Here is a 26765-nt window from a genome sequence, read left to right as displayed (position 1 = left end):
TCTCTTGCCTTAGCCAGCGTTTCATCCAAACTAGAAATCCAACCAAGAAATTGTAAAGTTGTGCAGTGTAAGTCTAAGGGGAGTGAGATAGTGAAGAGAGAAAATGCAAGTGGTTAGTATAGACTCACTCCAAAGGTGGGTGGGGCCAGGCATTCAGACACCACCCTAAAAGCACATAGAATACCCACAAGGATTTTCTATCAAAGGACTGACATTCACTTGTTGATGGTTTTAAGGGACATTGTTACTTCACACTTCTGGGCTTTTATACTTGCAGGTCCAGAGTCCCATGCTACAGAAGCATTTAAAAAAAAATCCCCGGGAGACTAAGGGCCTAAGCCACGGCTCAGTGGATAAGAGCGCATACTGTACAAGCATGGGACCTAATTCAAATCCCCAGCATCCATGTAAAAAGACAGCATGGCTGCACATGCCTGTAACTCTAGCATTGGGAGGTAAAGGCAGACAGACCCCAAAAGTTCACAGGCCAGCCTAGCCTTGCCTAAAGCTAAGATTCTAATTCATTGAAATGCCCTATCTCAAGGCAATATTTCGGAGAGCAGTAGTGGGAGACACCTGTGGCCTTTGAGTGTTCACATGAACTTGTTTGCTTAGTACATACATGAAGTAACACACACACACATATACACATACACATACACACATTGTATAGGCACATATACATATATACATAGACAGACGCATAGCAGAGGCACATAAAATGCACATTACATAAGCATACTACATGGCACATACAAACAGAGATATACATACACATACTACATATTGAATGGGTTGAAAGGCATTTATAACTATTCACCATAGCCACAGATCAAATGTGAGGTGAGTCCAACAGTATATGAGACAAGCTCTCAGAGATGCCTGGTGCACCGACTTTCTGTTCTCTTCCCACATTCTGTATCCCTAGGAGACATTTTCCAGAATAGTGGTCCTTCCAGAATTTCATACCAAGACTGGTTGGATAAATGGGATTCTTGCCACAAGTCTGAAATCAGTCCATTAGAGACACATGCCTTAGGAGACGTTTAGGGAGAACATAAATGTTTTCCCCCTTTCTACTGTCATGATCTTTGGAATAATTTTCATAAAATAAATAATAAAACACTAGCTTTTAAAGATTTAAATTCAAGATACTAGAAAGATTGCATAAAAAAAACTGCAGGTTCTTCCAGAGAATAAAAGTAGGTGGCAAGAAATCATGTGGGGTACCGGAGGGACGAGCTCTGCTCTTCCTGAGGTTTAATTCCCAACATTTATATGGCAGCTTAACAGCTGTCTATAACTCCATTTCCAGGATATCTAATGCCCTCTTCTGGCCTCCACAGTAAACATAGACATGTTGCATACATACACAAATGCAGGCAAAACACCCATAAACATAAAATATAAATCAATAATTTTTTTAAAAACATCACTTGGAAAACTAACTGCCTACCTTCTGTGTCCCTGGTATCATTCTGGGGCCCAACAACAATTGAATTAACACGAAGCCCCTGATACTTATGCCCTTACTTTTGTGTTGTAGGTGAAAGGTAACTATCTTTCTCACTAAACGTTCTGAGAAAGGTTTCCTTGACCCCATTTCACAGATATGGAAAGAGACTCACAGAAGTTAACAAACTCATATAGTTAACAAAGTTCCAAGTCTGACTCACTCAAGGAATCTATGAACTTTACCACTCAAGAGCTTCCCTTCATAGACAGGTCATCTTCCTTGCCCTTGCCAGCATGAGGGCTACTGAGAGAAGATGAATCACAGTATCCACTATCATCAGTCTCCCGGCTAGAACTGAGACGTTGACTTTCTGGTTCCTGCAGGGATGCATCCACCATTCATCAGTGTTTGGAGACAGGAAGCCAAGAATCAGCTGCCATCTACTTCACTAGTGGGACCAGTGGCCCTCCCAAGATGGTGGAACACTCCCATTGCAGCTTGGGCATCAAGGCCAAGATGGATGCTGGGTAAACTGAGCCTTCTCTTTCTATAGATTCATAACAATTGTTCTGAAGTCAGGTCTGATCTTCCCCACGAGACTTCTAAAAAGACAATCAAGAAGTGAAGCTATAAAGGCAAAGCTTCACATACAGGGAACTCTTCGTGTGACATCTCTGTTTTAGACAACACAATATCTCAAGACCTCTTCCTTGTGTCAATCCACACTAGTAGAATGAATGGATAGGAACGGGGTACAAAAGTCCTCTCCAAGATGCTCTCTACCTTGTCTTTGGGGTTCTCTGTTAATTTGCTTTAATGGTACCCAGATTCCAGGAGGACATATTTTTGCCAGCAACAAATTACTTTACAAATGCATTCATGTGAAAGGGACTGTTAGAGGAATAAGATGAACTGTATCATTGGAGTTTCTAGAACACAGGCCTCATGACAGTACTGATTTCATTACTAGGTCACTATAACCTGTGGAGTCAGAAGGTACAGTGGCAAGATCTTCATGATATAATGGCTGAAGATCTTTGTATTCTTTTCCTGTAACTCCTTCCTGCAATGGTAATTTTTATTATTGGAACAGGAAATAGCTTAATGTTTAAAAAAAACTTTTTAAAAGCATAAATGTCCTACCAGTGAGTCAATTGTATCAGAGAACTAAATTAGTCTAAATTAGGTGTGAGGAGAATAGCTTCATAAAGTCCTTGTCACACAAGCAAAAGGACTATGGTCTCCAGAATCCACATTTTAAAATAGTAGTTTGGTTGCCCACTTTTGTGATGCTAAATCCTGGAGGTGGTGATTGGTGGCCTCCTGAAACTCCCAGGCTGGCAAGTTTAGCCTAATTTGTAAACCCCAGGGCAGGCTGTGAGAGAAAAAAAATTAAGGTAGAGAGAATCTGAGACCCACACCTGATGTTCATCTCTGGCTTCAACAAACAGTCCTCATAAACACACTCATACACATAATCGCACATAAAATAAATAAGTTAATAGATGGGCTGAAATAAAACACAATTTTAAGGACATGTAATAAATTACTTTTTAAACTAAAATATCACTTTTTGCTACCACCATCCCAAATAGCTTCCAATATGCTTATTTTCCTAAAGAGATCAATCATCTTCAGAGTGTGTATGTATGTGTATACATGATTGTGTGTTCCTTCTGTCTATCCCACAACTTCTTTGCTTTGACAAGGGGTTGACACCTCTTATTCTGCCCTGGAGAAAGAAAGGAAACAAGTTTTTTCCAACACTGCAGCTTGAAGTTGACAAGACTGTCATATGTTGACCTGGGGGCTGAGGACCTGGGCTCACTGAGCAAAGTGCTTGTACACTTTCACTAGCATTGGTGAAAGTAAAACCCAGTTATCTAATAAATTGTCTTCTAAGGTAACAGTTTGTAGAGCACTCCTACACTTTCACACACACTGCATGCCCACATCTAAGCCTTTCCCCACACAGCCCCTCAAGCACCACACTGTTGATATACACTCATCTCTGTACCTACATTATGTGTTTTCAGCAGCTGGACAGGCCTGGGTACTTCTGACATAGTATGGACCATCTCAGACACGGGTTGGATACTGAACATTTTAGCCTCGTTTCTGGAACCTTGGGTATTGGGAGCATGCATATTTGTCCATCTTTTGCCAAAGTTTGATCCACAAACTGTTCTAAAGGTAAGAGAGGATCATTTGCATTGGTTGATCAGAGTAAACTCAGGATTTGTACACTCCAGGTTATTGCAGTTAGTTTCAGTTCATAAAGCTTCTGCTAAATCTCAACCACATGTGTAAGCAGTGGACAGCAGGAAGCAAGACAGAAGCTTGCACCCATCTAATAAAGTTCATGGTCTAGGAGGAGAGACTTGCATTCAGGAGATGGGACTAGTTGGCTATTCTCCCAAGAAAGAGGAACTTCTTGCTTGATGTCAGATCTCAGGAAATGAGATGATAGGTAATACCATCCTACACACACACACACACACACACACACACACACACACACACACGCACATGTGTGTGTATGTGTATGCATGTGAGTGTGTGTGTCATATTTCCTTATTTATGTATGGCATAGCATAAGACAATGGTTAAGATGTATGGAAGACCACTATCTAATGTAATAGTGGAAAATCATTCACATGGGTCAAACACTGCCTCTGATAGCTTAAGCCTAGTGCACAGAAATGTCTCAGACAGGGAGGCTCATATAGCAACAGAGCAGATACTTCCCACATGTCTGAAGGATGAGATAGAATATGATCAAGGTACCAGAGGGGTTTCCTGCTTAACAAGGAATCTCAGACTGGCTTGTAGGCATTACCTTCTTGCAATACATCCTTAGGAGAAGGAGGGGTGGGGAAGGAGGGAGAGAGAAGAGGAAGGGAAAAGAGTAGGTAAGGAGAATAGAGTCTCCTTTTTTTATGGCAATAACTAACATGTCATTGGCACACCTTTTCATTACTTGGCATTATTGTCTCCAAATTCCACCACATGAGCATTAGAGACCTATCCTATTGCTCCATCTAGCATATAGGATGTGTGGTTTTTACCAGACACACGTGTAACAATCACAAGATGGAGACCTCAAATGTTTCCATAGTTGCAGAAGGTGCCCATGCCTTCCGTGGCCATGTCCTTACCTCAAGTTACTCTTTTGACTTCTACCAGCTTAAATTTCATGTTTTCTCTTTTTTTGTGTGTGAATTCAGGTGTAGGATTATCTTTTGTGTCTGGTTTCTTTTCCTCAGCCAATCCCTTTATGAGGTTAACCTATATTTTTTCATGTATATGAAGTTTGTTTTTTTTAAATTGCTCTATAGTGTTCCATTCTAAGAAAGTGTATAGAAATGAACCATCATTTCTTTCCCATCATATTACAGATGGGTGATTGCCTTGTGTCCAGCTTGGAGAATTTACATGGGAGGAATTCTAAGGAGGAGAGAGAGAGAGAGAGAGAGAGAGAGAGAGAGAGAGAGAGAGAGAGAGAGAGAGAGAGAGATTACTTTTTCTGTATAGTCTGAGATAGTCATTAAGAAAATCTACATTCTGTAGCTGCTTGTTATCATATAGTAACAAACAATAAATGTGCTTTCATTTTGACTACAAAAATATAATACAGGATAGCTTGAGTTGTCAGTTACACATGCAGGAAATGATTGTGTGATCTGTGCATGTTCTTTTTATTTCTATACATTTGCTTAGATCACTGTTTAGTTTTGCATAAAACAAGTGTGGCAAGGGAGACAGCATTGCATAGTGTGTGGCAAATACTGACTCCTCCAGTTGCTTACAATCTGCTTAACCCTGCAGGGCTCCGGTCCATAAACAGGACCAGGGTGCATAGTGCACAAGGTCATTGTGAGAACTGCTCGAGGAATCATTCTGTTCCATACCTTTCAGGAATTGTCTTTCACAGCAATTTTCTTGGAAATAGCCTATAATAAACCTGGTTCCAGAAGGCTACGGCACTGAGTGAAGATCATGTAATTCATTTGCAGCAGCATCTGGTCTATTTCTCCTGATGGCTGAGATTTTGGTGGGGAGGAGTGGGGGATTATGAGGATGAGTCTTAAACTGAGTGGGAAGAGCCAGCCAGGCTTTGACAAAGGTGTTGCCAATGAATCTTGGACTCTTTTCTATCTGTGCTCATTCCTCTGGGGTGTCTTGGGGATTGTTGAGTATTATGAGACTTGTTAAGTCTAAAACAAACACAACAGACAAACTAGGATTTCAGTTGGGATCACAAAAACTCGAGAAGTTGTGACTGACATAGTGAGGTTGGCATCTGTGTCTCAGAGCAGTGCCACATAGGATTCTCTCTTCACAGGTGCTTTCCAGCTACCCCATCAATAGTCTGGTGGGTGCCCCCCTCATTTACCGGACGTTGCTACAAGAGGATCTTTCCAGGTGATGGATCTGTAGGGGACTGGTGGGAGCCTCTAGACCTATCCCTGTGCATATTAAGCTGGATGTACTTAGCTTATATAAAGCCAAGAACACCATCACAGCACCCAGAACTCAGTCCCAAACCTGGGTAGACTTCAGTTCCAATGAAGCTAAAGGTAAATAAATTCTCTTCTTTAGTTACAAGTTCCCACATCTGCATAGCTGCTTCAGTGGAGGAGAGACCCTTCTCCCAGAGACTCTGGAGAACTGGAAAGCCAAGACAGGAGTGGAAATCCGAGAATTCTATGGCCAGACAGAAACGGTATCTGCTCCCCCGAGAACCACTGGCTGAGCGTACTTGTGGGTCTTGAGATTCTGTTTGATACCTGTATTATTGGGAAGAAGTGTATCACTCTTTTAGCTGGGAAATACTTATGGAACATCTGCAATGGGAAAAAAAGATCATGTTCCTGATTTCATGGGGATTGCATTTTGGCAGGGGATGAAGACAGAAAATTAAGCAATAGATGTCATGGTAGATAATGAAAAGGGTTACGAAAAAGGCAAAGAGTAGTCAAGAGCTAGAGGCTTGGTGTAGTGAGAATTCTGAAATTTTGATCTCCATAAAAGACATAGAAATATTATAGGAAATTGTTTTCATTTCCATCCCAGGTGTGGGGATGTGGAGCTGCTTCACAGCGGCCAACTATGATTTGCCTCATACTGTAGTAGAGGCATGGTTTTATCAGTTGCAGATAGTTTCTGCAGTTGTGTGACATTTGGAATTCTGGGAATTTTTCAGAGGGTATATAAATGCAAGGGCCCCAATAGGAGGGGTTGGTGATTGGTGGTTGGTGGTTGGTGGTCATTCAATGGGGGGAGAGGAGTGTTTGTGGTTTGTTAGTCATGCTCAAAGAAACAAAAAGAAAGAAATTGGATTCAGAGATCTCTATATTTTTCTCCACCCATCCTCTCTTCTTTTTCTCCTATTTAGTGATGGGATTGAAACCAGAGGGATAAGGATGGTAAAAAGAAGAACCCACAAAGTAGCAAAGACCTGCTATAAGGAGAGAAGAAATTAGATCTCTCTCTCTCTCTCTCTCTCTCTCTCTCTCTCTCTCTCTCTCTCTCTCTCTCTCTCTCTCTTCTCACCTATCTAGTGACAGGGGATGAAACTGAGGGAATAAAGGATGAGAAAAAGAAGGACTCACAAAGTAAAAAAAAAAAAAAAAAAGGTCAGCACAGCTTACTCTTGTCCGTGTTGTTATAACCTAATACTTGAGGCTAGCTGATTTATGAAGAAAAGTAAATATTGTGGTTCATAGTTTTGAAGCCTGGGAAATCTAAGATTGGAGCCACCACTCAGCCCCATCAGAAAAGCATTAATTCTTCTTTTATTTTATTTTATTTTTTATTTGATATATTTTTTATTTACATTTCAAATGATTTCCCCTTTTCTGGCACCCCACTCCCCAAAAGTCACATAAGCCCCCTTCCCTCCCCCTGTTCTCCCATCCACCCCTTCCCACTTCCCTGTTCTGGTTTTGCCCTATACTGCTATACTGAGTCTTTCCAGAACCAGGGGCCACTCCTCCGTTCTTCTTGTACCTCATTTGATGTGTGGATTATGTTTTGGGTATTCCAATTTTCTAGGCTAATATCCACTTATTAGTGAGTGCATACCATGATTAATCTTTTGAGACTGGGTTATCTCAGTATGTTGTTCTCCAGCTCCATCCATTTGTCTAAGAATTTCATGAATTCATTGTTTCTAATGGCGGAATAGTACTCCATTGTGTATACATACCACAGTTTTTGCATCTATTCTTCTGTTGAGGGATACCTGGGTTCTTTCCAGCTTCTGGCTATTATAAATAGGGCTGCTATGAACATAGTGGAGCACATATCCTTATTACATGCAGGGGAATCCTCTGGGTATATGCCCAGGAGTGGTATAGCAGGATCATCCGGAATTGACATGCCCAGTTTACTGAGGAACCGCCCAGACTGATTTCCAGAGTGGTTGTGCCAATTTGCAACCCCACCAGCAGTGGAGGAGTGTTCCTCTTTCTCCACATCCTCTCCAACACCTGCTGTCTCCTGAATTTTTAATCTTAGCCATTCTGACTGGTGTAAGGTGAAATCTCATAGTTGTTTTGATTTGCATTTCCCTAGTGACTAATGAAGTTGAGCATTTTTTAAGATGCCTCTCAGCCATCCGAAGTTCTTCAGGTGAAAATTCTTTGTTTAGCTCTGTACCCCATTTTTAATAGGGTTATTTGGTTTTCTGGGGTCTAACTTCTAAAGGACAAATCAGCAACCAACAAATTGGGAAAAGATCTTCACCAACCCTACATCAGATAGAGGCCTAATATCCAATATATTAAAAAAACTCAAGAAGCGTTAATTCTTATTGACCTAATGGTTTCTTAGAGGAATCTTCAACACCATCACCATGGCAACCAAAAACACAGAAGCTGTTCATTCAGACAAAATGACCATGGAAGTACTTTGTGCCCAATGTGTATCTGCACCATCTCTACTACTCATCAGAACAGCCTAGAGATTCTGCCCCTCAACTCGACTTTCTCCTTCTCGGGGCATCTCTCATTTTTCTCTCCTCCACTCTGCCCTCTCACCTACCTCCCTTCTCTGGCTAATGTTCCCTTGACAGGGTTCCCCCAGTAGGCTAAAGGCAGTACGGTCACACTGTGACATTCAGCAGTCAGAAAGAGCTTGCAAACACAAGTGAGGACCACAGCATATGTTTCTCCACACATTCTCTCTCTTTTTTTCCTCCTATTTAGTGATGGGATTGAAACCAGAGGGATGTGCCCTCACACAGCAACAAGGGTTGCTTTCCATCCAGACCAGGACATGTGCAGAGGGGGCTTCTCTGTATCACAGCCTTTCTGAGGGCAGGGTTCATTTCAGGATTCAAGCAAACCATCCTTACCATGAGTGTAAGCCTCTTAGATTGTAGATGAGTGACTTCATATTTTTAAATAATACCTGACACATTAGAACTGAACATAAAAATTTTCCTCCTTCCCCTCCCCTCCTCCTCCTCACTTCCCTTTTTCCTTTTCTTTTACCACTTTATCCTCTTCCTTCTCCTTTCTCTTCCTCTTCCTCTTCCTTCTTTCTTCTTCCCTTCCTTCTTTCTTCCCTTCCCTTCCCTCCTTCTCTTCCTCTTCTGCTTCTGCTTCTTCTGTTTCAACTGAGAAGCAATCCAAGGGGCTTTCACATATGAGGCAATTATTCTACCACTAATCTGTACCCACCCCTACAGTGTAATATTTCTATATCTGTGAGCTACATATCATGATCGCTCACAGTGTTTAGCAAATCCATTTATTCAAACATGTACCATTCCTCTGTGTTAGAAACATTGCTTCTTCTCCAATTTTGAGATGTGTGATCTGTTACTCCTGATTTTAGTCACTCTCACTCATTCCACCCATCTAGCTGGATTTGTGGAGGGTAGGTGTTTATTTCTCTTCCCTGGGAAGTAGCCAGATTGTCTTCTGAACAAAGAGTTTGGTGACACCACTAGCGTTAGAGTTCCAGGAATAAGGGAGCCAGGGTATGGGAATAGAGAAGATAGGGATGCGAGCAGCTGAGGGCAGAGGTGAGACCTTCTTCTGAACCTTCCCTTCCCTGGCTGTGCTTATTTCTGAAGCTTGCTGTTCTCTGTGTGTATCTCCACAGGGACTTACCTGCAGAGTTTCTAGGACAATGAAAGTCAAACCAGACTACCTGGGAACAGCCTTGCCCCATTATGAAGTACAGGTTTGCTAAGGGTGATGGGGGTGGGCATTTGTGTGTGGAATTATATTTATTTGTTATGTTTTCAGTGAGTTGAACTGGTATCAGTTATTACAGCCAGCTAGCTGAGTGCCCCAGATCCCCACTTTCCAACTTAAAACAAAAACAAACAAAAAAACCAAACAAATGGACAAAACCAGATCTAGAGAGAAATAGTCTTTCAAACAAGAACTATAGCCAAAACTTTTAAAAATACAAAGAGAAGGAGCACTTTCACTCACCTGTGAAACCATAGTAACTGTAACACCCAAACCAGGCAAATACACTACAGCAAAATAAATAACACTACAGATCAATATGGCTGATGAACATAAAGGCAAAAAATCATTTAAGAAAGATCATCCACAGCCGGGTGGTGGTGGTGCACACCTGTAATCCCAGCACTCTGGGAGGCAGAGGCAGGCAGATTTCTGAGATCAAGGCCAGCCTGGTCTACAGAGTGAGCTCCAGGACAGCCAGTGCTATATAGAAAAACCCTGTCTCTTGAAAAAACCAAATCCAAAAAAACAAACAAACAAAAAAAAAAAACAAAAAAAAGAAAGAAAGAAAGATCATCCACAATGATTAAGCTGATTAAGCTGTCTTTATTTTAGAAACTCAGGCATGGTTTAAAATACCTAAAATGATAAATATAATAAATCAAAGAACTTGACTTAAAGACAAAGATGACATGATTTTCTCAATAATGTGTAAAAAGCCTTTTGATAAAGTCCAACCTAACTTCATGATAAAATTTTGTAGAGAACAAGACTGGAGGGACAAAACTCAATATAATAAACATTATATATGAGAAACCCATGGCCAAAATCACTCTAAATGAAGAAAAGTTAAAATAAACTAGACTAAAATCAGGAATGAGACAAGGAATCTCTTACAAACATCACCTGTCAATAACAAAAACTGATGGCCAATGAGCTGAGGCAGGAAATAGGAGGTGGGACACTGGAAGGAAGAGAGAGGAGTCTGGAAAATAGTAAGAGATAAAGAGATACAAGATAAGAGACATACTAGCATGGAGATGCTGAGAGGACACTAAGGAAGAAAGCCAGGACTGAAAGAGGTGGAGTTAACCACGTGGTAGGCAGAATAGTTAATAGTCAAATGGGTTAAATAAGTTACAAGCTAGTCAGGGAATAATCCAAAGCCTATTGCCTAGGTACCTAATAATAACTAATTAGTCTCTGAGTCGCTACTGATGGGAGCTAAAGGGCCAGAAGGAAAAACAGATTTTAAAATGATTTTTACACTTCCCACTCCTTTTCTATAGAGTACTAGAAGCATGAGCTGCAGTAATAAGACAGAAGGAAATTAAATAGGAAAAGAAATTATATTATCCCTATTTGCAGATGATATGAAATTGTATACAAGAGAGCCCTAAAATTTCAACAGCAAACTTCTAGAAATATTCTACATCTCTGTGAAGTGTCAGAATCCATAAATCAACTTAACAAAAATCAGTAATTTTTCTGTACACCAACAACAAACATACTGAGAATAGATCATGTGTATATTAGGAGTAAACCTAACCAAGGATGGAAAAGTCTTCCACAATGAAAATTTTAGATTTCTGAAGAGAGAAATTGAGGAAGCCATTAGAAGATGAAAAGATTTCCCATATATATGAATTGGTAGAATTAATATTGTGAAAATAACCATTCTATGAAAATCATTTTATAGGTGCAATGCAATTACAACTAAAACCTCCATGACATATTTCACAGAAATAGAAAATTTTCTTAAAATAGATATGGAAACACAAAAGATCACAGAGAGTCAAAGCCACCCCAAGCAAAAACAACAGTATTGAAGGGATTACCATACCAAATTTCAAGCTATATTACAGAGCTACAGCAGTAGAGAGCTTAGTACCAGCATAAAAGCAGACATGGAGATTAATGGTACAGAAGACCTAAATGTAAGTGCATATAATTGTAGCCATCTTTGTCAAAGATATCAAAAAAGATACGCTGGAGGGAAGACAGCAATAATCAACAAGTAGTGTCTGGAGAACTGGATATCCACAAGTAGAATCATTAAATCAGCCCCAAAGAATCAAATAGTATTCGTCCATATGAAGTTGAGAATTGTTCTTTCAAAGTCTATAAAAACATTGTGCTGGAATTTTTATGGAGATTGCATTGAATACATTGATTGCTTTTGGTAAGATGACCATTTTCACTATGTTAATCCTAACTATGCATGAGCATGGTAGATCTTTCCATCTTCTGATATCTTCTTTGATTTCTTTCTTCAAGGACTTGAAGTTCTTGTCATATATACTTTTTACTTGCTTGGTTAAAGTTACACCACGATATTTTATATTATTCATGACTATTGTAAAGGGCGTCATTTCCCTAATTTCTTTCTTGACCCATTTATCATTTGTATAAAGGAGGGCTACTGATTTCTTTGAGTTAATTTTGTATTCAGCCACTTTGCTGAAGGTATTTATCCACTAAAGGAGTTCTCTGGTAGAATTTTGAGGTCGTTTATGATTACTATCATATCATCTGTAAATAACGATACTTCTTCCTTTTTAATTTGTATCCCTTGATCTCTATTGGTTGTCTTGTTGCTCTGTCTACAACTTCAAGTACTGTAATGAATAGATAGTGAGAGAGTGAGCAGCTGTGTCTTGTCCCTGATTTTAGTGGACTTGCTTTAAGTTTCACTCCACTTAGTTTGATGCTGGCTATTGGCTTGCTGTATATTGCTTTGATTATGTTTATGTATGTGCCTTGTACCCCTGATCTCTCTAAGACCTTTAGCATGAAGGAGTGTTGGATGTTTCTAGCACCTTAAAAATCATGTGATTTTTTTCTTTCAGTTTGTTTATATGGTGGATTATGTTGATGGATTTTTGTATCTTGAACTATCCCTTCATCCCTGGGATGAAGCCTACTTGATCATGGTAGATGATGTTTTTGATGTGTTCCTGGATTTGATTTGAGAGTATTTTACTGAGTATTTTCACAAGTTCTCTTTGTTGAGTCTTTGTGTGGTTTAGGTATAAGCATGACTGTAGCTTCATAGAATGAGTTTGGCAGTGTCCCTTCTGTTTCTGTTTTATGGAATAATTTGAGGAGTATTGGTAATAGATCTTCTTTGAAAGTTTTGTAGAATTCTGCGCTAAAACCATCTGGGCCTGGGCTTATTTTGGTAGGAAAAGTTTTTGATGACTGCTTCTATTTCTTTAGTAGACATAGGACTGTTTAAATAGTTTACCTGATCTTGATTTAACTTTGGAAAGTAGTATCTGTCTAGAAAATCATTCATTAAATTTTTCCAATATTGTAGAGTACAGGCTTCCGAAGTTAAGACTTAATGATTCTTGGAATTTCCTCAGTGTCTGTTTTCATGTCTACCTTTTCATATCTTATATTGTTTATTTGGATACTGTCTCTCTCTTTTGGTTAGTTTGGCTAGTGGTTTGTCTACCCTGTTGATTTCCTCAAAAAAATAGCTCTTGGTTTCCTTGATTCTTTGTATTGTTTTCTTTGTTTCTAACTGATTGGTTTCAGCCTGATTTTGATTATTTCCTGCCATATACTTATCTTTGTTGTGCTTGCTTCTTTTTCTTTTTTCTAGTGCTTTTAAATTGCTGGTATGAGACCTTTCTAATTCCTTTATGGAGGCACTCAGTGCTATGAACTTTCTTCTTAGTTCTGCTTTCATTGTGTCCCATAAATTTGGGTAGTTTATACCTTCATTTTCATTGAATTTTAGAAAGTCTTTAATTTCTTTTTCATCGCTTCCTGGAACCAGAGATCATTGAGTAGAGAGTTGTTAAATTTCCATGAGTATGTAGCTTTCTGGTGTTTATGTTGTTGTTGTTGAAGTCCAGATTTAACAAAAAATGAAAAAGAAAACAGAAAAAGAAAAAATAATAAAATGAATGAAAGAACCAAACATGAAACCTAAAATTCTGGAACTACTAAGAGGAAACATCTGCCATAGCTTATGAAATACCCACACAGAAAAGGGCTTTCTAGGTAAGCCTTCACTTGCTTAGTAATTAAGGCCAGCAATTTGCAAATAGGACCTCATAAAACCAAAAGGCTTCTATGGGATAAAAGAAATAATCAACCAAGTGAAAAGGATGCTCACAAAGTGGCAGAGACTCTTTGCCAGCTGTACACATGACCAAGGAATAGTACTCAGAATATAAAAAGAACTCAAAAAATGAAAAACTAAGAAAACAAATGACCCAATTAAAAAACAGACTGTGGATATGTACATAGTTCTCCAAAGAAAAGAAAAAAAAATGCTAAGAAACATTAAAGATATTCATTATCTTTAGCAATTAGGGAAATGCAAAACTAAAGCTACTATGGAATGTCATCTTGCCCCAGTCAGAATAGCCAAGACCAAGAAAAGAACAAAAACAAACGTAATCAAGGACAAGAGAAAAGGGGGACCCTCACTTATTGTTAGTGGGATTGAGAAACGGTGATTCACCGTGGAAATCAATATGGAGAATTCACAGAAAAGTAAAAGTAGTCAAGTCATATGTCTCAGCTATCCCACTCCTTCACACATGCCCAAAGGATTCAGCATCCAGTTCCACAGATATGTGCTCAGTCACATTTATTCCTACTCTGTTCACAACAGCCAGAAAGTGGAAACAACCTAAATACCTTTCATCTGATGGATAGATAATTAAAACTAATATATATACATTATGGAATATGATTCATCTGTAAAGAGAAATGAAATCATGAATTTTGCATATGAATGGATAGAAAATATTGTACTGAGTGAGATAACCCAGACCTAGAAAAACAAACCCTGTGTGTTCTCTCTGACTTCAGGATCCTACCTCCAAACCTTTAGATTTGAATATATACTGTGGAGTAATCACAGAAACCAGGAAGGTAGAAAGAGATCTTGGGGAGACTAGGGTAGATGAAAAGAGAGAGAGAGAGAGAGAGAGAGAGAGAGAGGAAGAGAAAAATGGGGAGACTTTAACTTAGGAGAATGGGGTGGAGAGTGGGAGATAAGAACTGTTATTTAGTTTATGTGTCTGTGATTACATGTAGATTTCTGTTTAACAGAGGCATACTTACATCTATTTCTTGTGTGATGATCTGTCACTCACTATGGTAATATCTTAATAATGACAGAGAGAAGGATTAAGAAAAGAAAGACAAATAAAACTAAGGATGTTTGGAAAAGGCAAAGTACATTGTTTTATAACTTTATTTAAAAATAAATATAATGTGTGTGCACATGTGTGTACATATATAGTTTAAATGAAGTTATAGTACATGGGTGTTAATGCTCCCCCCAAGAGCCATAGACTAACGAAATTCAGGCATGGGAAACCTCGCCTTGGAGTTGTTGGTTGTGGAAGGTTCTGTCAGAGACTCATCAAACAATATAGACTATTGCCATTACCCTTAGTTGTCTCAGAAGCCCTGAAGTTAAATTCATTTGGTGAAGACAACATATGTTTTGGGCAGACTTTGAAAAATTAAGCTGGAACTGACCTGAAAAAATCTCTTTCCTAAGCCCTGGCTCTCACAGTATAGGAAGGTAATATGCAAGCTGACCAGGGAAAAAGGCAATCATTAGTCATATTCAGCTCTAAAACCTACAAACAAGTACTGGCCCAGCACGGTATCCTCAGTGGTTCAATAATGGCAATTTTACCTTAGAGGTAACCAATAGATATGCAATTGGACTCACAGCCTGCTCAATAGTAAGACACTCGTGCCTGGTACTGTAAACCTATGTCTGGTTTACATGGGAGGATATGGATTCTAGAGAACCTACTACTGCCATTTTCCTAAACCAATATAATTACTATCTGTATTCTAAATACTTACCCTTATACCCACAGATAAGCCCCAGATAAGCCCCCTCCTACTCCCTATGCAGTAGATAGAGACCACTACAGAGACCCACAGGTTATCCAAATTGCAGAGGACAACTGGCCAAGGGGTAACCAATCCCAATTGATACATCTTCAGTGAAACTTCCACACCTAAAGCTTTGGAAACATCATAGAAGGAAGGGTTAGAAAAACTATAAAGGCCAGGGGAACAGGGTTCAATATATGAAGTAGTGTCTTCTAGAGGTGACAGAAGGAGGTTCCCCCATGAAATCTTAACAATACAGTCACTGAGAGAAAGTATTCGTAATGACCTTACTCAACGTGAATGGGGCTCCACCCCTGTGGGAAGAAGTGGAAGTGATCAGTGGCTATGAGAGTGGCCAGTTCTCTCCAGGGACAAGCCTCCCAATTGGTCATCTGATCCCCAAAACTCAACCCTAAGTACAAGCATATTTGAGCAACACTAAATGGATTCAGCATGGTGTGTGTGTGTGTGTGTGTGTGTGTGTGTGTGTGTGTGTGTGTGTGTGTGTGTGTGTGTCTATGCATGTATGAAACAGTAGTTAAAGAAGAAAAGGTCATGATTTGACAGAAACGAAGAGGAACAGATAAGGAGTTGGGAAAGGGGGATGGAAATAACGTGAATAAAATTTAGTGGACGAGATTCTCAAATAGCAAATGTAGACTTGAAAATAATGCTGATATATTAAAATAATATTTTAAATGGGGAAGCAATGTAATAGCTTAATGCATAGGAGTTCAGTTCCCTGAGACTCACAAGGTAGAAAGAGAAAACAAACTCCAACATACGCACACACACACACACACACACACACACAGAATGAATAAGTGAAAGAATGAATGAATGTCATATTTTTATTTTTTTGAAAAGGAAGAAAAGAGAAACAAAGGGAGGGAAAGAAGGAAGGGAGGGATCAAAATAGGAGCCATTTTGTTTATCTAACAATTGCCTGGATAATTACAAAATTAAATATAATTTTGAAAGGAAAATAGAAGCGACTTGGCATAACATTTTGTAACTTGGGCTTAAAATTTAACAATTAGGCTCCCTTCCTTCTATGCTAGTAGGCACCAATTGCAGTATGATCCCACGGACTTATAAGATACTGTATCTTCACCACTCTCTGTGTTGTTTCTCAATGGATGATGCTTTGTTTTCATTGGATTGTAGTGACTATAATGTAACAAAAGGGTTTTTTTCTTTTTTATTGATTTGTGCTGAATTGTAAGAACTGTTATTTAATTTATGTATCTGTGGTTACATGTAGATTTCTGTTTATCAGAGGGATGACAACTTATGTCTAATTCTTTTGTGATGATCCGTCATTCACTATGGTAATATCTTAATTATGACAACTGAACGAAATGCCTTTTAGTATCCTGCTTTGTTCACCAAAAGTGTTTCTGTTTTACAGAAGTCAGTGTCCAAGCATAGTGCCTCATAGCTCAAGGCCAGTGGGCCAGGTAGCAGAACAACATTTGATTTTCAGTCTCTAAGTCTGCAAGTGAGGAGGCTCACGTTGATAATTGGAGGCACATGTTTCTCTGGAACTCTTAGAGCCAGAAGCACTTGCCCAGGTTCCTCTGGTCCAGCATACTGAGAAGCTTTACTGGCACAAAGCCTGGCAGGTGGATGAGGAATCCCAACTTAAGCCTCTTGCCTTTCCTTGACTTCTAGTACCTGTCAAGAACAAAATGGTCTATACTAGACCACTCTGATGTCGCATCACTGTTTGTACTAGCTCCACTTCTGTGGGTCATCTATTCAACCTTCCTCTTCCTTCAGGTTATAGATGAGCAGGGCAATGTCCTTCCCCCTGGCAAGGAAGGAGACATGGCTGTCAGAGTGAAGCCCATCCGGCCTATAGGCATATTCTCTGGATATGTGGTAAGGACCCATGCTCCCCCTCTGTTCCCTGCAAGGATGAGATGGACCACATAGGACAAGGGATGCCTAATGTTATGAACACTACCAAGAGGTATTGGCGAGATTCAGAGTTATCAGAATTCAAGAATGGGCACTTTTCCATAATGATGCCTTATTCTGGCTAAGCCAACACTAATATAAAATTAGAACAACAAAAAAATGGGTACTTTGTACAGAGAGAAGCCAGACCATTCACTCTTGCCATCCGTAGCCAAGCACTAAGAAGTCACTAAAGAGCTCACATTTCCCCACGAGCCTTTGCAACAGCAAACCTTCCTACATCATGTCAGTGTTCTTATTGTTTTGAGCTACACACAGCAGCATTCTCCCTGCTCTCTCCACAAAGCATGGACCTGGGCCTTCTGGTATTGTAGAGCTTCAAAGACATGCTGGGTACTCCACAGAGAGAAGCACAATCCTGACAGCATCCAGCATCTAGAACTCTGAAAGGCACTCACAAATGATACATGAATAGGGCCATCTCTCTCAATAGGAACTGATGGGAAACCAGAAATTAACTCAGTCAAATCTACAACTGTTAGAAAAGAATAAGGAACAAGATCAACTACACAACATCTGGATGTGTGGCAAAAGCTTGTGCCCAAGATAGTAAATGAGCAAGTCTACTGATAATCTTCTTCCTATCATTTACTATAGTGGTTCCCAAACTTTTGGGAGCAAAATTACACTTGTGAAGTAACAACAAAAATAATTATATGATTGGGTGTCATTACAACATGAGGGACTATAAGAGGAACATGAGGGCTGCACTGTCAGGAAGGTTGAGAACCATTGGTTTATTGAATATATACTATGAGGCAAACATTGTCTTAAATCTGCTAATACAATTTAAACACACTTAATGCTCCTAGACGTCATGTAAGAATTTTAGAGCCAGCTTGCTTGAGTTCACATGCTACTCCAGTATTTACTGGATGATCCGGAGCAAGTTGTTCATATCCCCGTTTCACGTCCTCTTTGGTGAGTTGGCATCAGGTTATATCACATATGGAATGTTATGACAATGGTATTTATGAATCCCTTGAAATTTCACTACACTTAAGTGTGCTAAGTAAAGTAACCATGATAGACTCAAATTATCACTCCCAATGTACAGGAGAAACCGAGGCTCTGCAACTGGGGTGCAGCTACATTGTACACTTCTCCAAACATTGCCTGCACACTTTTCCCCCGTGTATTCCCAGATGCTAGCATGGGAGCTAGGCCATGGGTGTCCCCATCAAATACATAAGAAAATGGATGCAGTGATGTTGGCAGATCTATTTAGGGCCACAGTGGCGATGCCAGAAGAATCTGCATGCTGACTACAAAGGCTGAGCCAGTGGTCAAGAAATTCGACTTCTACTCTTAGTTCTATAACCTAGAATACTGGTTTGACTTCAGACAAGCCCCTTGAACTTCCCTCGACATTCCCAATGATAGAACTAAGTGGAAGATTCTAACCTCATCTATACTTCAATGTAAAACCCATGCTCCAATACCTGAGTAAGATATAAAAATGTCCAGTCAGTAGCCCTCAAGACTCATATGCCAGCAGCTCAGTTAAACAGAGGGGCCCAGCCATGGCTTTGGAATTCAGCTGGCTAGTCTCTGGACCTTTTAAATACAATGGAAGAACAATGGGAAAATGCCAAATGGATTCAATAACCTTGGGTAGTGTTGTAGATGAAGAGAGGTTAAACTGCCCATGGAAGGGAAAATGGAATATAGAGCTGGAATCACCTTAGAATATAAATGGATCAGTGAATATGTTATTATCATCTGTAAGATTTCAATTTAGAGGAGTAGGTGAGAGACCCTTATTAGAATGACTGGAACAAATGGAGAGAAGATACAGGATGGCTGTGGGATCTACGGTTGATAGATTCATGACAGCTCCACCATACAGTGTACAGCTGCTCAGCTGGTAAACTAAAGTAACTTTTCATAGAAGTTCTGGGGCCAGGGACTTAGACTTTGCAGACACAGCAACTCTCTGTTTCTGCGCTCACTAGGACAATCCCAAGAAGACACAGGCTAATATTCGAGGAGACTTTTGGCTTCTGGGAGACCGGGGAATCAAGGATCCAGAAGGGTATTTCCACTTCATTGGGCGGACAGACGATATCATTAATTCCAGTGGGTGAGCACAGTTTCTGGACCAGAATGGGAAATCTAGATTTTTGTTCTACCGAATTCTCAGTCCTAGAAGCTGGGTGTTCCATCTTCCCTGAAGGACATATTTTCACAGGTACCGGATTGGTCCTTTTGAGGTGGAGAATGCACTGATGAAGCATCCTGCCGTGGTTGAAACAGCTGTGACCAGCAGCCCAGACCCTACCAGAGGAGAGGTGACAGAGCCATTGTCAAACATGGGAAGAGTGTTGTAAAATGGTTAAGAACACAGACTCACAGGATGGGATATCTTGGGTTCAAATATTGGCCAATTAACTGTATGGAAGAACCAAGCTACTTAAATACTATTTTCTTCAGTTTTTCCATGTGAGGCAGAGGACTGTTGTGAGCTTTAAGTGTGCTATATATTTGCAGGATGCTAGTAACAAGGCTTAGCAATATCTGTAAAGATTTGTTTCAATATCTGTAAGGATCTGCTTCTTAACAAGAGTAAAGGAAGAGGGATTTGGTCTAGAAGATGCAGCCCTTGTACCATGCAGTGAGTAAGGAAGGCTCCTGGGTTGTAGGACTGTGCAGAGTTTAGTATGTGTGTGGAGAGGTCTTAAGGCAGACAAGTGGGTCTGTTTCCCAGTGCACTTCTGCATGGTTCAAGCTTGGTGATGTCATATGTCTGGCAGATACAGGGAATATGGCATGTAAGATAATGAGAGCCACTGGGAAAGTAAAAGAGGACCTTTGACTGAGCTGAGTTGTAGGTGGTTTTATTTCCCTTCCTGTGAATTAAATATGAAAATGTTATCTCATCCTACAGATGGGTAAACTTTTGAAGAGATTAAACAAACCATTTAAAGTTAGAATCCCCAGTCTTGGTTTTCCTCCCAGCCATTTTTACTGCCCTTAGGGTATGAAATGAGTCTGGGATCTTTTATCCTCAATTCTTATTCAAATAAATAAATCACTTGAGAACATGTTGGAATGCTGGCTATTCTTACCCACTTCCCATGTTTTCCTTTTTTTTGGTTTTGATATCTGGATGGATGTAGGCATTTAGTTGTGGTAGCCATGGTGAGTATCTTGATACTGATTTTGCTTTATCTCAAGAGATGAATAAGTACCCTGATCCCTCTTGGTTTCCATTCTTACTGTAGGTGGTGAAGGCATTTGTGGTCCTAGCCCCTGAGTTCCTGTCCCATGACAGAGAACAGCTCACCAAGGTGCTTCAGGAGCATGTGAAGTCAGTGACAGCACCCTACAAGTACCCCAGAAAGGTAAGGCTGTCACCACCCATGTCCCCTGTGCTTGCAGAAGAATATCTGTTATATTTCTCTTCTTTGGCATGAGGACAAGGCCTCTAATTTATATGTCCTCCCTTCAGTGATGAAAATCTCTCCAAAGACAATCCCACAACTATCTTGGTACATAAAAAATGGCCACAGCCTTTGACTTATTCTGAATTAAAAGCCAAATAATTTCATGGAAGTTCCAGTAATTTCTTCGAGTCTATACAGTAGAGCTTTGCAAAAAATATTCAGAACTATACAGAGGTCAGTTGCAATGATAGAAATATAACTTAAAACTTTCTGCTTGCATAATTGACAAGTCCATGAGTTGGTACAACCTTCTTCATGGTTAGTTCCAGGCATGTGTATGATGTTGTTAGAGAATTCTGTTTCATTTCTCTGCTTGCCTTCTTCTGTATTGGCTTCATTTGTTGAAATAATCTCCCTCTGAGCTGCCATCCACTCCAAATAAACATTCTTAGCAGTTTGGCAAATTGCAGTGTAGGAATTGCATTCATGCCCCCCAAAGACTGATGATGGTCTTGGAATTGCTTCTTGCTGTCTAATTTAGGTACCCACTATTAAATCATTCTATGCAACCAAGACAATAGGGTGTCTTGGTTGTTCAGATCTGAGAAAGTACAGGAAGGGTGGGAGAAAGTCCTTCCCTACACCCAAAATGTGGTCTACATGAGGAATGGGAGGTTCTTCTGGGGAAACGGAAATGCTCTTGGAAGAAATGACAGAATGTTAGGGCTGCAGAGGCTCCCAGTGACTTTCACCCTGGGGACTAAGACAAGTGCACTGCGATGGCAGGAAGACCATGTCCACACAGCTTCTCATCCCTGTGACAAAGTACCTCAGAAACACTTCAAGGAGGAAGTAGATATTTTTGGTTCGTGGCCTCAGAAGTTGTGATGCATGGTTGCCTGGCCCCTTTAATTTTAGACATATGGCAAGGTAGAAATGTCACGGTGAAAAGGGCATAGTAGAGAGAAGCTGTTGACCCCCTCCCCCCAGTAGTCAAGAAACAGAGCAATAGAGGAAGGGACTAGGGACAAGTACCTCTGGAAAGAATGCAAACCACCAAAGAGCACACTGCCTTGTAACAATGCCACCAGATTCTAAACTCACCAGTGGTTTAAACTGTTGATGAAGCCAATGATCCAACCACACCCTCAAATACCCTCCTCTGAACGCTGCATTAGCATCTAATGCATGAGTTTTTGTGGGGACTTCTTGTCCAAACTATAGGAGACCCAGTTGTTGGATTCTGTTCAAAATAAAAGTTTGTACCAGAGAATAGGGAATACATATTTAGAGGCTGGGGTGGCAAGTAAGAAAAACCATGTTAGGCTTAGAGCTGATTCAGTTCTTAGGTCTCTTGGGTGCCCAGTGTCTTAGCACAGGCTAATTGCCATAGGCAGGCACCCTGAGAGTAGACCCTAGAGACTGGCATTCATATCCTGAGGTTTTAAGAAAGTTCTGATGTGTGTCTCTGGAGAAAGGAAGAATAGCAAGGGACAGAGAGGGAACATTGAGCAGAGTGAATGTAGACTGTATTTTGGTCTCAGCAGGAACCTAGACAGGTCATGGAAAGCTCAGAAGACAGTTCAGAACTTTCATGAGTTGAAGTAAGGAGGGAGAAAGGAACATTATAGCCCCATGTTGAAAAGGCAAGAAATCAGGTTGCTGTGGGGAGGGACATGACCCTGGCAAGACAGCAATCCTTAGTAAAGGCAGTCTAGAAAGGGGTTGGTATGGGTGCTACATCCTCCCTTCCTGCAGAGGAATGCAACCGAATATCAGAGTCCACAGCCAGACCTTCATCCTCAAATTGAAAAGAGTGCAACACAGCACAGTCTTAGGAGTCACAACATGGGTCAAAATCTACTTCTGCTAATTACCCAATATTCCCTATGCTCCTGAGTTTCCTCATCTATAAAATAGGGATGGAGGATATTGATGTTCCCTTCTGTGTGTAAAGGGCGCAGTAAAGAAACCACTGAGAAGAGTCCAGGAGAGGAACAGACTGACCAGTGGTAGGCCCATGGAAGCTGAGAAGATAGCAAAATTGGTGGGAGAGTCCTGCCAGTTATAAGGTTTATGCTGCATCAGGAGAAGGGTAAGGTAGCTGGGACAGCCTGAGGACCAGCATGGGAATCTGATCTGTTGGAGGCTTGTTTAAGTTAATAGAGAACTAGATGTCCTCTCTGGAGACTGGGGAGCAGGGAGGTGGGGGTTGGGGTGAGGTGAATAAAAGCACCAGGTGTTTAGAGAGTGACTAGAACAGAGTAACTATTTAATGAGTGTTTTAAAGAAATTAGATGAGGATGGAGAGATGCCTCAGAAGACAAACCACTAACTGCCCTTCCAGAGGATCTTATTTGGGTTCCCCAAATTCATGAGGCAGCTTACAACCATATGTAACTCAAGTTCCAGAGAGATCCAAAGCCCTCTTCTGATCCCTGCAGGTACTACATGCACATAGTAGACATAGACGTAGACAAAGCACCTGTGTGCCTATAATAAAAGCAATGATTCTTTAATTTTTTTTTAAAAAAAAGAAGCAAGATCATTCCAGATGTGATGGGTTTTGAATTTCAACTGGACATTTCTAAGATCAAGTGAGGGGCCCAGTCATACCTTATACATATTGAGTGTATCACTCAAGTATTGACCCTGATCTTTCCTCTAGAATCCCTAAGGCAGCAGGTTCTTTTCCCTTGCAGTGCCCTCCCTGCACTGCAACCCTGCCCTACAACCAAGCCCAACTCCTCTGCCTCTTTTTCACCATAAGCAGAATTGTTTTCTTCTTAGTAACAAATAGTGCTCTTCCTTGATGCTTCCTTCCATCCCTCAAGTGTCCTCAGGGGTTAAATGACACGTCAGAACTGTTGATTTTTGCTGCAGTTATTCAGCAAAGATCACCTTTCAAATGCTAAGGTACTCAGAAGGGACAACACTATTGCCCTTTCTCCACAACAACCTAAAGTCATGATTATGTCCTTTAGCATGCTTAATAGTTAATCTGAGTCGACAAAGCTAAGGGACTTTCCTAAGTTGGCTGGAGTGGGAACTGAAGCATACAGTTTTATGTAGGAGCCCAGGTATCTGCCTCTGGGCCATGTCATGTTCATTTTGCTGCTTCTCTTCTTTTCATGGCTATGTGTAAAAGCCAGTGCCCTCCACCTCCCTATCATGTTCTAGCCAACTCCCTCCTGCCCTGGTTTCTTGTAAGGGTTCTTAATACAAACTGAGCTGATCTAGAGCATCCCTATGCTCCATCCTCATTTACCTGGACCCTCCAGCCTTAAGTGCTCACAGCAGCTCCTCTTAAAATTCCAGTGTCACTGTGGTCACCAGTGACCTATGTCAATCTGATTTTCACAACAGGTGGAGTTTGTCTTAGACCTGCCCAAGACTGTCACAGGAAAAATCGAGCGAGCCAAGCTTCGAGCCAAGGAATGGAAAGCATCAGGACAAGCCCGGGCCCAGTGAGCCTCCCAAGGCTCTCACTGGGGTTCTGTCTTCCCCAATGCTTCCCTGTGACTTCTTAGTCTTCCTATGGAGACCTAAGATTATTCATGCAGAGGCATATATGTGATATTGGTTTTTGCTTGGTTATTGACACAAAACAATGACACATTTGATGCTAAAAGAAGAAAGAAAGAGGGAATAAGAGACCTGCAGTGGAAAAATAAAGTCAAAAAATGCTAAAACAGCAAGGGAAAGAAATTGCCAATTTAAGTGGGCAGGAAGGGGGAAAAAGAAGGGGAAAATAGAATGAGGAGAGGGAGAGAAGAGAAGGAACTGGAGAGAAATAGAAAAGGAGGGGTGTGTGAAAGGACACTAGTGTCTTCCCCAAGTTGGCTCAATCCTTAGGGACATCATGTCCAAAGGAGGGGGAAATACCACTTACAGAGCATTTGTCATGACCAAGGCACTGTCCTACACAAGTCACGAGCCATCTTGCTTCATTGTGTGTCATCTGCAGGCTCAACTTCTACACCTGAAAACATACCACTTCCTCCATCTCACAGTTTTTGTCATATCTTTATTTCCTTGAATCAATATCAAAATCATTTTAAAATCAAAATTCTAAAGGCACTCTTTGGGCAAGTCAGAGAAGGGACGTGTGCTGAAGTTTATAAACCAGGTAAACCTTAGAGGATGAATGGATGATGTTGATAAAGCACAGGGCTCAGCTACCAGGGCAACTGAATCAGCAGATCTATGTGTCAAAGAGGGCTACTAAGGGGGCAGAGCCTCACTTGTAACCTAGAAACAAAGAGCTAATGAATCTTCTTGGTAGAAGTGGGCAATCAGGAAATGAAAGCAAAGGTTCTCAAGAGCCAGTGAGTCTTCTTGGAAAACACCCAGTGACAGCAACAGAACAGACTACTTACCAAACACTTGCCAGAAGCAAGTCACTCTCTCTCTCTGACTCCAGCCATTGTCCTCAGTTTACAGAGGAGGAAACCAGAGATCAGATGCTAATGTGCAGTCACACAAGAGACAAGTCACAGAGACAGGGTCTGAGTGTATAATGCCTGTGCTTTGAGCAGCTTCCCTTGCCTTATCAGTGTGTTTGCTTTGGCTACTACAGTCTGAATTAGTCAGAATTCAATCAAAAAAAGGTCTCCACCTAATACCTCTCCCTCCCTCCCTCCCTTCCTCCCTTCCTTCTTCCCTTCTCCTAAAGTATGAAAATGCAATACTATGTTGTTTGATTAAACTCCAGATGTCTGTGTTAATAAAAGTTAAGTTTTAGAGAGTTCATCTACAAGGTGTGTACATGTCACATTGTGCACATTTTAGACAGCACAAGCTTGTGCGCTTACTTGGGTTGCACACTAGTTGATATATTCCGAAAGATGGTCATGAAGATGGCATTAGCAAAAATAATAACCTATAAATTAGTCACTGAGATTTGGAAATAAATCCTGGTCCAGGTCTTCCAGAACTAATATTTTAATTAAGCCTCACTGGGTTCAAGGTTTATAAGCATATTAGACTTGAAAAGATATTCTGTTTCAAGATCTGAGACATTTCGTGGATTGTCAGCCAGAACTCATGGGGACATAGGCAGCAACAGGGAGGTCATGGATGCAGGCAGCCACTCCACGCAGCTCCACAGGAGCAGATGATCACATTCCTCTCCCCTCTTACATCACAACCGAGCATCCACATTTAACCTGCTCATCGTTAAAATTTAGGATGGTGTCACAGCGCGAGCTTTGCCCATTTCCTACCCTCTAGCACGGTTCCCTTCCACCTTCAGCATTGCCAACTTAAATCTAAAAGGATAAAATCTTATTGGCTGATGTGAGTTGTTTATATGGAGTCTGATTCACGTGTAACACAAACATGGCTTCAGGTACCCAACATGGTTCACTAGAAGAAAACTGAAAGAAGAAAGGTGAAGGAACCTGCCACCAAGTCTGATGACTTGAGTTCAATCCCCAAGACCCATATAGTTGAAAGAGAACCAACTCCTGCATGTTGTCCTCTGACCTCCATAAACACACACACACACACACACACACACACACACACTAAATACAATACAATACAATAAAGTAATAAAAGGATAAAGGATGACATTAGATAATATCTCAGGTTAGCCTGATATTTAGACACACAATGTCCAGCTCTTGCAAAACTCACTGGTATGTTTGAACAACTTCAAAGCCTCTCTCCTCTCTAGCATCTTTTCTTGAGGCCTTTACTCTCTGCTCATTTTTCACACTGAAATGGCCATGCTTAGGACCTCATCTAATGAAAACCCTGGGGCTAGAGAAAAATCTCTGCCAGCCAAGGCTCTCTCATAATAGAGGGCACTGGGTGGTTTCAGTTACGTGATACCATCTGACC

General features: G+C 40.7%; 1 protein-coding gene across 1 annotated transcript in view; it reads left to right on the top strand.

Moving 5' to 3' along the window:
* Positions 1-24389, top strand: part of LOC127679312 (acyl-coenzyme A synthetase ACSM2, mitochondrial) — a 36217-nt gene extending 11828 nt beyond the window's left edge. The window contains exons 4-13 of the mRNA XM_052175082.1: positions 1840-1983; positions 3496-3649; positions 5802-5881; positions 6059-6182; positions 9572-9652; positions 17332-17433; positions 19488-19615; positions 19724-19823; positions 20757-20876; positions 24285-24389. Coding sequence (XP_052031042.1) covers positions 1840-1983; positions 3496-3649; positions 5802-5881; positions 6059-6182; positions 9572-9652; positions 17332-17433; positions 19488-19615; positions 19724-19823; positions 20757-20876; positions 24285-24389 — 1138 coding nt within the window. The remainder of the gene's footprint in view (positions 1-1839; positions 1984-3495; positions 3650-5801; positions 5882-6058; positions 6183-9571; positions 9653-17331; positions 17434-19487; positions 19616-19723; positions 19824-20756; positions 20877-24284) is intronic.
* The last annotated feature ends 2376 nt before the right edge of the window (positions 24390-26765 follow it).

The sequence above is a fragment of the Apodemus sylvaticus genome, chromosome 1, assembly GCF_947179515.1.
Source record: "Apodemus sylvaticus chromosome 1, mApoSyl1.1, whole genome shotgun sequence".
NCBI lineage: Eukaryota > Metazoa > Chordata > Mammalia > Rodentia > Muridae > Apodemus > Apodemus sylvaticus.
This window is presented reverse-complemented; position numbering and strand designations above follow the sequence as displayed.